Below are 13,159 nucleotides of genomic sequence, written 5' to 3' on the forward strand. Positions count from 1 at the left end.
GATATGCACATTAATAGGCTTGATCCCAAATATAATTTCTGAGGGAGAAGGCAATGAGAAATTATGTTTCTATTTTGAAAGATGCCTTTTTTATGTTTTTTGTAGCAAGATAGAGATGAATGGGAGAATTTTGGAGGTTTGCTGTTAGCAGGAAAATGAGAATTTTTAAACTCTTTGGTGGCCATGTCTTATTACTGACTCTTATTCGTTCAATGGATTCTGCTTAGCTGAGTGCTGGTTATGAGAAACTTAATTTGAAATCTCGGTGGATTTTCTGTCTAGGGAACAGATGTGTTAGAATGAGTTGTAGGGAATTTAAATTGTTATATGCATTTGTATTCACTCCTAGCCCTGAAGGCAGGAGAGATGAGCATTTTTAGAGAAAGCTGCACAGTCTTACCTAGACCAGTGGATTAGACTGAATCAGTCATGCATTTTTGAAATTATGGGAACCTCTTTGTTAAAACACAAGCTACATCGAAGCAGAGCCAGTCTAGCTTGGCTTAAATATGAAACAAGGAGGTTGGTACACCCAATTGGATACTGACAGGAAAACAGGCAGAGAACTGGCTGGAGAGAAAGGGTCAAAAAGATCATCTAATTTTCTACTCATTTTTAAAGTAAGTGTGGTAACTTTAAAAGCTAAGCTGCTTTCAGCTTCTGATTAACATCCAATTCTGTACTTCTCAGTGTGAGTGTTTCTAACAACAGATGTAGAAAGGAAAAGTAGTTATGTATTTGTTCATAAATGATGAAATCAATGTGCTGGTCACTGTGGGATCTCAGTCTCTCAGAACTGGGGTGCAGGGTGAACAAGACCCCCCCTGGGGGGCTCGGGAGTCCTGGAATGCTGCCAGAAATGTCTGGTGGCTGGACTTTGATCCCACATGGGAGATGACATCAGTATGAGGACGGGAGGATTTCACTGGGGTGAATGGTGAAGGGACAAGTTAATTGGAGTGTGAGATACAGGGTTTAAGATCCCTGTACAGGGGGGTCTAGAGAGGCAAGATGGAGGGATTGGGGCGTGCCCTTCTCCTTCTTCTTCTTCCTCTGGGCCTCCATCTTCTGTGGTGATGTTGGCACTCCAGGATTGGACCTTACTAGGGGAACACTGGTTAATAAGGGTAGAGGGTATTGGAGAAAAATGATAAATATTGTATACGTAACTCCGGGTATAAAGATAGGTGACCGCCCCAGGGGCTTTCAGTGTGTGCCCATGGCTGACTGCTGAGCAGAACTCTGTCAGGCCAAGAGAAAATCTTTTAGATAAGCAATTAATAAACACCGAGACCGAGAACAAATCTGAAGCTTCCTCTCGTCCTTTCGAACCCGGGGGCCCAAGGCCATCTTTGGGCTTTTCCCCAGACCATCTGAACAGCCCAGAAATCCCACAGGTCACCTCTTGTGGGAAATCTGTGTAATTATTAGTTAATAGCCTGTTCATGATTTTTAATTTGATGTTCTTATAGTCAACACCCACTTCATCCAGTTTGTCCTTGTGTTCACACTCAGCATTAGCCTACAGAGCCACAAATACTCTGCTGGAACTTTAGTGCTTATGTAAGCATTGTGGTTATGAGGCTGTCTGTGTATTGACTTACCAAGAGAAGCTGTAAAAGAACATGTCAGCAGTACTTGTAGCCCATCTGTGTGGGTCTGCTCTGTTTGGAGAGAACTGATGGCCTCCTAGTAAAACCTGTCATCCTTTAAAGCAGGCTGGGTAGTAAGGAAATAAAATTCTGTTCAAGGCCAAAGTCTGACAAGGCAGAAAAATCAGCAGTGTTTGGTATGACCAACCAGAGAGTGTTTCTGAGTGTTATTCCATACACTAGGTGTTTTAAATCATTATAAATATTGTAATAAATTACACTAAAAGTGATCTGTGAAGAAGTTTAGAGTGTTGTAATATTAGACTACACACTTTTTAAGGGAGAATATACAAATTGTTAACTGTTTTTATTAATGCTTTAAGTCTGTTGCCAACAGTGTTTTAATCAGATAAGTTATGTGGTTTGTTTTGCCTTTAAACTTGTTTTTCATTTATTCTTTAGGGAATGTACATCAAATCAACTTATGATGGATTGCATGTAATTACTGGAACAACAGAAAATGTAAGTGCAGCAAATATAGATTATCTCAGACAGCGGCTTTGATTGAGTTAGTTTGACTTACTACTTTTTGTTGTTTTAGACATGACTTGCATGGCATTACTGCTTTAAGTACTGCGTGATCCAGCGTTTGTTTTTCCACAGTTTGTAAATATTTTGTGCCTGCATGTTTCACTGTTAGTCTGATTAAACCAGTTTCTGCAAGTACACAAATTAGTTCAAATTTTTGGCATTAAAGTAATTACTTTAATAAGTTACTGTATCTGCTGTTCTGAGCTCTTATGGTATCTTGCTTAACAAAGTCTTGGATGTATTTGCTCTCCACTGGCAAAGGCAATCTTCCCTAATGGGAGCATTTAGGTGGTGGTGTGCTAAATTCAGTAATGAGTAATTAAATCAATGAGCTGTCCCATGACAAAATTACCTTGCAGACTAAAACAACTATGAACAAGTAAGACTTTAAGAGTGGTCAGCTGGAAGGAAGTAGTTGGCAAGAGAGGCAACTAGTTTTTTACTGCAGGTGGTTCCTTGTTTTATTTGTACACTGAGTCCTTTGCAGCTGAGAGTTTATTGAAGGCTTCTGGGCAGCCCTTGAAGGAGTAGACCTCTAGCCAGCAGCTGAGGCTGGCAGGTGATGCTGTGGAGTTTTCAAACAGGCTACTACTGTCCAGGAGCAGTGACTGAAAGAAAAAAAGAGCAGAGAAAGTTGGCTTTTGCAGCAATGCTTTTTTTATTTTTTTTGTGAATAGGAAAGAACCAGTGGTTCTAATTGTTCCCTTGCCAGGTCCAGGGACCTGGCAGGAGAGTGTGGAAATCTGTGCTTGCAGAGTATAAGCTTCTATAGCTTTGATGCTGTTGTCCTGGCATAATTTTATATAGGATTTGCCATAGAGGCCATGTCCACTTCTGCAGCAATTTTAACATCTGATAAATGCAAAAGAATGTAATGTTGACTGCTGACAAGCTGCCTCTGCATGTAGGTCTTGGGTCTGTATTCCTTCTGTAGATTTGAGTGTTGACTTAAGTGTCTGCTTTTTGTTATCAACACTGGCTCTTCCTTTGGGGAATATCCTTCCTTGGGCAAAATTCCTTCCTTTGGAGCAACAGAACTTGGCAAGCAACTGAGAGATCTGCAAGCAACTGATGGCTTTATGGTGGTGTGGTATCATTTAGATGACCCAGGCTGGATCTTAGCTCAGTTTTCTTGCTAGATTTGGAATGGTATTTTAGTAGCTACCCCCAGGAGCTGGTGTATGGGATTGCAATGGAATTGCATCCCTGAATTGAACAATGGAAGAACTGGGGAAATCCATTTGGTGTGAGTCAGCCAAGAGGATCCCTGAGTTATGTCATCCTACATGAGACTTGGCATGTTGAGTTCTAGAGCTAAACTCTGCTCTTTCCTCTGCTCTCACGATGTGATGCCAGTGCTGTCACCTGTCACTTGCTGCAGGAGTTCTCTGTGCAAGGGTCCCCCACCCTCCCTCAGATGAGCTGTTGGTCACCCAAAGGACAGCTTGAAAGGAGCTTTGTTTTTCACAAACTTGACTCTGGCCCAGCATTTTTTCATGATCTTGGTTGACTCCTATATATGCAGCTTTCCACAGAGGCATTTCCTCTCAGAGGAAGCAAGAAGACAATGAAGAAATGGGGTTACTCATGATAGCTGAAGCCTCCCACAAATTCCCTTGTTTTCTTCCTTTGTTGCACTGTTTATTCTCACAGTTCTTTCTCATAACAAAGTTACATGAGGTCTAAAGGTGTGATGAGGTGGAGAAGGGAGTCCTTAATCCCAGTGCTTAGTTCTGGAGTCACTAGGAAGAGCTGGCCTGCGGCCTGGTGGTTACTCATGGGGTGGAGGGAATGGGAGGAGTTGCTCTCCTGTGACCAGGGTGCAGCATGTACCAAGGTAGCATGTGTGTGTGCTTTGGGTGTTGTCAAGGCTGGTAGGAGTTGGTGTGTTACAGCAGTGAGAGTGTTTTTAATAACTGCAGTGCAGCAAAGGCTGGTGCATTGCACCAGCTGTTGATAAATCTAAATATTGACATACTTATCTGTTTCTTGCTAACGGCTCCCCAGAGCTTAGGTTTTGTTCCAAGAAAATTGTATTTTAAAGTGTATTATTATTAGATAGGTATTTGAAAAATACCTGTCTGTGCAAGTATTTTTATCTGCTGACTTTAGTGATTCAGGCAGGCAGTTTCACATTAAAGTCAGAAGCTTCTATTTACATTGGAAAACAAAAAGAATAAGTGCAAAGGATCTATCTTGTGGATTGGAAGGGTTTTGATCCTTTGTTCTGTACATTCAAAGTCTTGAAGTATTTTTTAACATAAATACACATTTGTTTAAAATTTCTTTAAGATGGTTGTTGTGTTCGGGCAGAAATCCTCCTCCTGCCCCTTCCATTACTGTCTAAAACTATAGTATAAACTGGAGGGAAACGGAGAGTGGAGACTGTCCCATGACTTAAATGCAATTTGGTCTTTAACAGATGGGTGGTATGCCTTCTCTCTTTCCGTTTAGTTCCCCCAGCATAAAAATAAATAATTCAATTCATTAATTTACATTTCTCAAGTCATCAGCAGAGGTGAAAATTACATATAGCGAAAAATCATTGCTGATGCAGCCTTTGACTTAGATTGGTGGGGGCTGTTTTGGGACAGAGGGAGACCTGATGCAGCACATGACTCTTGTTTTCCTCTTTGTAGTCCCCTGCTGATCGCTCCCAGAAGATTCACGCTGGTGATGAAGTGATCCAGGTTAATAGGCAAACTGTGGTGAGTAACTTCCCTTATGCTTGCTCTGCACCACAGGGGCTGAATGGATGGGATCAGGAGGCAGTTCTGATGTTTGAGGCTTTTTAACATTTTATTTTCAAGATAAATTTTATTATTTGCAATATTTTGATAAATATACAGTATTTCATGTTAAAATGCTTTATGCATAATATTAAAATAGTTCATGTTTCATTTAAGACCTGTTTAAAATGTCTTGTTACAATCCACTGAAATGCAGATAAAGAGCTTAAAATGCCCCCCAATAATTTGCAAATGATTGTCCAATCATTTGCATCTGGGAACCTGGATATAATGATTGCATTTTTGCTTAGCACATTAGGCAATGCATTTCAATGTGAGAAAGAAACATGACAAAATAGTTCACTGTGAATCCCTGTGTTAGTCAATTTGAGCATATCCATGTGTCTAGGACTGGAACTTGGGTATAAAGAGCACTGCTTGATATCTTAGTATTTAGTTTACAGCTTAAGTAGAGAACTTGTAAAGAAAATGAAGAACCTTGCAAAAAAAGAGCTTTCCGTTTTTTTTTTTTAATTAAGATGGCGTTTTTGGAGTCCCTTATTTCTTCTAGGTTCATGCCAAAACAAGCTGTCTAAGTTGGGAGATTTAGGTTTTTCTTGTTTGTTTGCTTTCAGAAAAGAAATGCCGAATAAAAGATGTCTTTATTCTCTTCCAGGTTGGATGGCAACTAAAAAATCTGGTGGCAAAGTTGCGAGAGAATCCTGCTGGAGTTAGGCTGCTGCTTAAGAAACGTCCTACCGGCTCTTTTCATTTCACTCCTGCTCCTCTGAAGAACCTGCGCTGGAAACCACCCTTGGTGCAGGTGAGAGCCCGCCAGCTCCACTCTCATCTCAGGATGGGAATGCCTTGGTTGCAGCTGGAAAAAAAAAAGAAAAATCTTAGAAATGCCCCAAAGTGCTTGAGTATATGTCAAGGCAGGTTAGGTGAAATGGCTGTCCTCCTATGGAATAAAAAAGAAAATGTGGTTTGTTTTTTTTGGTGGTTTTTTTTTTTTTTCTGTTTCCTTGCTACCAGATAATGCCCTCTTGGTACACAAAGGGACTAGGTGTGCTGAATATTTGAATCAGTCTGTGTGCCACTGGGAGAACTTATCTGAGGCGAAACTGCTGATATGTATGGAATTCATCAGCGTGGAGCAATAAATAAATGCTTTCTCTGTTTATCACAGTAATATGTTTTTGCTGAAATAGCTTAAGACTATTCCATATATTTGTCCTCTTTTTAGGCTAGTGAAGGGGGAGAGTGGTTTTTTCAAAAAAATATTTAAACTGCTTGTTTAAATAAGATTTGGTTGTTGGGCAATTCACAGATTGGGTTCTGAGCAGACAGAGAAAGTGATGTTAATAATTCTTAAATAACCATGTTGAGGAATGGCGTGTTGCATTAGGAAACTTAGGGCTTAATGCTTGCAGGAGTGAGCAACCTAACTGAATTTGTACTAATTATCTGAAATTAATAAAACCAGGGAGAGTTCCCCTTCCTCCTCCTGTTGTGATACAGGTCTCCCTACAGCCAAGGGGGTAATTTAAACCTGTAAAATGCTGGTGGCTATCACAAGTCTCCATGAGGGCAGATTTCTCTCAAAATGGGTAGAAGATGTATGCTTGACTACTTGTTCATCCTTCCTTTCACCAGTGCATGTGTTCTGTTTTTGTGGCATCGTGCCTGACATGTGCTTCAGTGTGAAGAGCTGAGGTGGGCTGGCTTATAGGCTGTGCCCAGCAGTGTTTCCTTAGGGGGGGAATGATTGGAGAAGAAAGGTCTTCGAAACCTTTTCTCTCCTATAGGCAGACAGGAACCTAGAAAAGTTCTGAGAATTTATAGAAGTGAGGTGCAAGGATGAGCAATACCAAATGTATTTTTAATTTGCTTCCCTGGTCCTTATATCCATTGATTCAGTCTATGGTGAACTTTACTATATTCCTGTCTGTGCTCCAGGCATTGGAGTGTATGGAATAAAGGTAGCATCTGCCAGCTTCACAAGGCTTGCTAATCATATCTGTATTAAACAAATTGCTTTCTTTTAACACATCTAAATATAGAAGAGGGGGTTTTGTCTCAGTTGCTTTTTTTGTCTGTGTAATTTACATGAAAAATAGAACTGGAAAGAGCAAAATATGCTTGAGCAATGCATTACCCATGATAGGACTTCTGTGGGAGGGCCTGTAAAGCTAGCCAAGACTGAGGGTGGAGGAAAATGTGAACTCTAAGAGTTTTTGAAGTGTCCATATATCACAGAGATAGTAGTTCACTAGGGGATGAAAATGGTGCTATTGATTATTAAGTTATCTTTTTGTGAATGATAAATGAATGTTCAGATGTTTGATAGCTGTTTAACATTTCAGACCAGTCCCTCACCAGCTTCAACTCAGTCACCAGAAAGCACTGTGGATACCTCACTGAAGAAGGAGAAGCCAGCCATTTTGGATCTGTACATACCCCCTCCACCAGCTGTTCCATATTCTCCTCGGTATGCAAACAAACCTGCACCACTCACACAAACCTCCTTCACTGCGCTTGTTTCTGAGCTGGCTTGCTGTTAGAGCTCTGTGCAGATTAGCTTGAGGAAGTTGCAGATCTCAAACTTTCTTCTAGCTGCCTAAATTAGTTGGATTGCTTGAATTTATGCTTAAATGTGTATACTACCAGGATTGTAGCAGATTTTATTACTGGAAGATTGTGTGCCATAGAGAGCAGAGTTGTTCCCAGAACATGACACCAATGTCATCAAAACCAGAGATGTTATGTTTCTGACTCTGTTTAAATCCAACTGCACACAGCAAGAAGTAATTTTTGTCCCTCACATTTTTCACTGATGGATTTTTTCTTTTTTAGCAAGTTGAGTAACTGTTGTGGGAGTTAGGATGGAAAAGAATGTCACGTTAAATGACGCCTATCACGTTAAATTTTTAAACTTGCAAGTTGTTTAAAACAAATATGTTCCCACTGAAGGGAAGGGAGAGGCAATACATCAACTCTTATTTTTTTTTATCCTGTGGTGTAAGCTGTAAAAATGCAGACCTGTATACACAGTGGGAGGGAGAGTGGTGTATATGGTAAGGCTGACTGTTGTTTCTTCTCAAGTCCATGTTGACTCATGCCAGAACCTTGCCAGCTGATCTGGGAATGTGATGGGAAAAAAGTGTTTCCAGGCAAGAAGTGAAATGCTGGCATGCTTCCTGGCCTTCCCTGACATTTTAGGTTACATGTAGGTAGCCCAGCACAGAAACTGTGACCTTTTGCTGGAAGCCTTGTGGGAGGGCACTTGCCTCCTGCCATGTAAGGGCTGATAGAGAGACAGAGGTGGTATTACTGCAGTTTTTGGGGCAGAACTGGGGCAGGGGCTTGCTTAGGTAGAGTCTCTTTACTGAAGTTGGACCCACCTTGAGTTGCTCTTGCCTTGCTTTTATGGTTACACATGCTCAGTTCTTATTACAAAACCCTCAAATCTTTAAATCTTTTGGCACAATAACAAGCATGTAGATTTAGCAGATGAATGCCTTAGTTGTTTCTTCAAATCATTAAATATCTCAAGCACATTGGTGAATTATGTCCACGTGCTCAATTTGTTTATCTTTCCTAAAGAGACACAAAATTATATCAAGCTTTGAATGCCTTTAGACCTGAATCCCTGTTGAAAAGGACAGAAATCACAATATGAGATTTAAAATTCATCCTGGATGATGGATGGAAAGGGAAAGGCATCTTGACTTTAACTTTAAAGAAAGTAAATGTGAGAAGCTATGGCAGGCAGGAAGAGGAGAAAGGACAATTCTTTTGCCTTCTGTTTGGTCATTTATTTTGACCTCTGCATGTTTTGCTTTTCTCTTGAAATTGTGGTGCATTTGTGTGATGGTTGCTTTTTTCCCCCCCGCTCAACATCCTGCTCTCTTCCCTTCCTGGCACAGATCTCCTCTGCACCACACTGGGAGTCAGAGAGCAGTGTTTGGTTTCCCTCCCCATGGCACAGTCTCCACATGGTGGTGGTGTAGGAGAGCTCTCCACATACATACATTTCTGGTGCAACTTGAGTGCAATTTTTGGTCTCTGCATCTCCATAAATTGCTCCTTCCTGTTCACTGAGCTTGTAGCATTGTTCTTGCTGCAGAGCTGGACAAGTGGAATGTACTGTCCAGGAACTGCTATGAACACTGGGGTATATGTGTGCTTAGGCAGTCAGCTATGTGTTTAGCCTGACTTGGCCAATGGTTGCTTCAAGCAATAAGATTGTAGCATGTAGAAAGGGAAAAAACCTCCAGGCAAATCTTAACTTAAAGGGTACCTTCTCTTCCAAAAGTACTTGCAGAATTTCATCAAAATCATATATGTGTATATATATATATATATATATATATACACACACATATAAGCACACTGTGAATCTGTTACTGAAACCCTCAAGGAGGGAGAGAGAAGGTGGCAAATATTCAGTGACAGGTATTGGACTCCTATAATGACTGAAAGGCAGAGACTCTCAGATGGAGGTAATAGCTGTTACCATTACACATGCAGAGATGGATAAATTTATGTAGCACTCCTGAGTCAAATCTGTATTTGAGCAGGCAGCAAATCAGGGGCTTTGATGCCCTCAGGACGGTAAGGTCTCATTTATCAAAATCTTTTGGATTTTGGAGGAATGGAGCCTCTAAATTTCTCAGTGTTAAATTACTGGCTCATTAAGAGTGATTTACCATGAGGAGGGTAGCTTTCTTTTCTCCTTGTTAAATATAGTGAAGTCTTCTATCACCTGACTTTCTTGGGGGTTTCTTCCAGCTTGTTTGCAGCACAATGCCAGTTGTCACGAGCATGACTTGCTGCTAGAAGCATCTTTCAGACCTATTCATGTCTGTAGCTTTAAACTCTTTCAAGGCCCTAATGCAGTGACCTGTCCTTTCAGAGATGAAAAGGGGAGCTTTGTGTATGGAGGAGGCAGCAAACGCAGTCAGCCCCTGCCTGGGTCCAAGGGCGCTGAGTCTCCCAATTCTTTCCTGGATCAGGAGAGCCGGAGGCGGAGGTTCACTATTGCTGATTCTGATCAGCTGCCTGGGTATCCCATGGAAGTAAATGTCCTACCAGCCAAAATGAGAGAAAAAACCCAGTCCTACGGTGAGTTCATTCCTCTCTGGTTATCACTGTTGTGATAAGGGCTTGGATCAGTCTGAAATTATTTGTCTTAGAAAACTGCGTGTTGGGCTTGATTGATATTAAGGCCATTTGTACAAACTGTGAATCTGAAATTCTGTATCTGAAATAATGTCTCTTAAAACTCTGTTATTTCTCTAATGAATGTCATTCAGTTGGGGTCTGCTGCTACAGAGCACCATTTCCAACTGTGATTTGCTTATAACATTATATATATATATATGTAATATTTATATATATATAATATATATATAAATATAATATTTGCTCTAAATGAGCAAGAGGGCGGCTGTTTAATCTCAGCACACTGATTTCTTATATGTCACTGGTGGAATTATCTTTGGATATTCTTTTTTTCTGCAATTTGAACTCCTTATTGCTTATCTCTCCTTTGCTTAACTGGGAAAAGTAAAACTTTAAAAATTGGTTTCCTCAACTTTATATAACTCCTCGTAACCTTCTATGTTGTCTCTAGGAAAACCTCGTCCTTTGTCAATGCCTGCTGATGGAAGCTGGATAGGTGCTGCAGAACCCTTCTCTAGGCCACGAGGATCAGGGAGAAAAGGCAAGGTTTTAGATTTTATCCCTCATTCTCTTCCTCACTGAAATTTCCTTGGGGTGAACTACATGAAAGTGTTTAAATTAGGAATGGAGGATTGTGGTTTGCATATTGCTGAATTGATGCAAGGTGACCATTGTTGGGTTTGGCAGAAATGCGAGATGGTAACTGAAATTTCTGAGGCTATTCAGTGATGGGACTCAAATCTTCTGCCTCAGAGTTGTAGTGAGCATTAAAAGTTAGCTAGAATGACTAGGGCAGATCTGTACTTGTGATTTTATAGCTCATTTTCCTCTTACACACAGCCCCTTCCCTTTCTACTGCATTTAATATTGATCATGAAACTACTTTTGTGCTAAGTCTTTTTGTTTAGTTCACTGTGGAGGCTGTTGAAGAAGCAAGCTTGTTCACAAAATGTAAAGTGTAGGGCCTTTTAGGAGCTGCTTTTTACTGCTACTGCTGTTAGAAAGGAAGATATTCTGCAGGCATCACTGAATGGGAGAGAGAAAGAAGCTCATAACGTTTTGTGTTCAGTTGGATGGCATTTTTTACTTCCCACACTGTCCTCTTCCCACCTTCTTCTGCATTTGAAAGACTATTTGAGTCCTGCTAGAGTGGGAAATAAGGATGACTAGTTTATTCTTGGAATCAGTTATGAAAGCTAATGTCTAATTCTAGGTAAAATCAAAGCTGGATTCTATTATTTTCATGTAAAAGTAGAAGTTGATGATGAGAAGCATCAACCTGGAGGGATACTAACAGAGCGATCACCAGGTGGCAGGGCTGGTTTTTGTGTGTGTGGTTTTTTGGTTGGTTTTGCCTTTGGTTTTGTGTTGCCTTTTTTAATGCTTGAAATGTACTTAAGTGCTGCAGGCTTGGACCTAAGATGTGTTGGATCAGAACCAAAGGCCTGCCTAGTCCAGCAGGAATTCTTTAGCAGCAGCTGCCTTGGTCAGGTGTCTGGGGAAGAGTTAAAACAGAGAAAGCATCATGAATCACTGGTCAAAATCAGGGAGGGAAATGCTTATATCTTCACCTGCAAAATTAATTTCTCTTGTCCAAAGTAATATTTGTAGCTTTTAAGTTACTCATGAGTTACTGGGAAGTTTATGGATTCAACTCTGGTCTCTTCAGCATTTTGAATAACACATTAGAAGAAGATTTGTTAAATATCACCTATGGTAATCATTTGCATGAAAGTAGTCTGTATCATCATTTTTGGTGTGTGTGAATCTGGAATGTAACAGTCAAATGGTATCTATCTCCTCTGTGTATGGATTTATTTCATTATTGTGTCACTTAAAAAACATTAAAGATGCAAAAAGCTGTGAATCTATTGATAGCTGCTTATGTCCAGGTGTTTTATGAACAAAACCCCAGATCTAGGTATTTGAAGTGTAACCAGAATACTTTTATAAAAATGGAAAATGTTAATGGAGGCTTTTGAAGTCAGCAATAATTGTTTTTTCTCCTCCTGTTTGTACAGGTGAAGATGTCCTCTGCAGGTACTTCAGCAATGAAAGGATACCCCCCATCATTGAGGAAAGCCCCTGCACGCAGCACCCTCTCTCCAGGCCGGTGTCTGACAAGCAGTTAGTGAGGGGAACGGATTATATTCGAGGCAGCAGGTGCTTTATGAACACAGACCTCCACAACAGTGCAACAATTCCTTTCCAGGAGGAAGGTGCTAAAAAATCATCAGTCACATCATCCACGAAATCCTCCTCGGCAGAGCCCTCGCTGCTGGTCAATTGGTTCACGAGACTGAAGCTGTTGACTCACTGACTTGTCCCCAGCGCTGTCACCAAGTGCCTTTGCTCGTCAGTCACACTTCTCTACTCTGCAGCTTAACTGACACACACTGACTAATGCAGTATTCTGTTCCTGGAGAATCTCACACTTTAGCCTTTTTTTTTGTCATTTTTGATGGATCAGAGGGTTTCATATAGTGCAAGGAGGGAGGACAGATCAAGTTCCTCTTCCTGGCCAAAAACTGAAGGTGTTTATTCCCATGGAAATGAGTAAAATTTCAGTGAGGTAGAGGCCACAAGTGACCTGGGAAATGTGTAATTGCTCAGAGGAAAGCATTGCATTACCGTGAAGTCCAGTGGCATTTAGTTGTCTGAATGCTCAGAGGCTGGTGCAACTGGCAGGGTGTCAGAGATCACAGAAGTTGTCACTCTCCTGACTGGGAAAATAAGCAGGGAAACAGCAGTTTCATGCAACTTGGTGATGCTGTTTCAAGTACTGCATGAGATCAACCTTGTAAGGAAGAATTAGTGGATTTACCACTCTTTCTCTGATATCCAGAGTTCCTATGAAGTCTTAGGAAGAGAGTTCTCTTATTCAGAGATTTTAGGAAGTTGGACTAATTTAATTATAAATCAATCCAACCTTATATATATAATCTATTTTATTTGAAATCACAGTACAAATAAGGAGCACTGAACAACTGCAGTGCTCATCTGTAAAGGTATATGGATTGCTACAACAAGCCAAGGAAATGCATCTGTAGAGGTGGTGAA

At 40.7% G+C, this 13,159-nt stretch overlaps 1 protein-coding gene across 1 annotated transcript in view; it reads left to right on the top strand.

The window, feature by feature from the left end:
- CNKSR3 (CNKSR family member 3) overlaps positions 1–12,672 on the top strand; it is a 53,881-nt gene extending 41,209 nt beyond the window's left edge. The window contains exons 7-13 of the mRNA XM_054279493.1: positions 2,055–2,114; positions 4,823–4,891; positions 5,589–5,735; positions 7,279–7,403; positions 9,831–10,039; positions 10,551–10,640; positions 12,121–12,672. Of these exons, the coding sequence (XP_054135468.1) occupies positions 2,055–2,114; positions 4,823–4,891; positions 5,589–5,735; positions 7,279–7,403; positions 9,831–10,039; positions 10,551–10,640; positions 12,121–12,419 (999 nt within the window). The 3' untranslated portion in view covers positions 12,420–12,672. The remainder of the gene's footprint in view (positions 1–2,054; positions 2,115–4,822; positions 4,892–5,588; positions 5,736–7,278; positions 7,404–9,830; positions 10,040–10,550; positions 10,641–12,120) is intronic.
- The last annotated feature ends 487 nt before the right edge of the window (positions 12,673–13,159 follow it).

Source organism: Melozone crissalis, unplaced genomic scaffold, assembly GCF_028551555.1.
Source record: "Melozone crissalis strain CALT ecotype California unplaced genomic scaffold, PUWL_Pcris_2 ptg000027l_1, whole genome shotgun sequence".
Taxonomy (NCBI): Eukaryota; Metazoa; Chordata; class Aves; order Passeriformes; family Passerellidae; genus Melozone; species Melozone crissalis.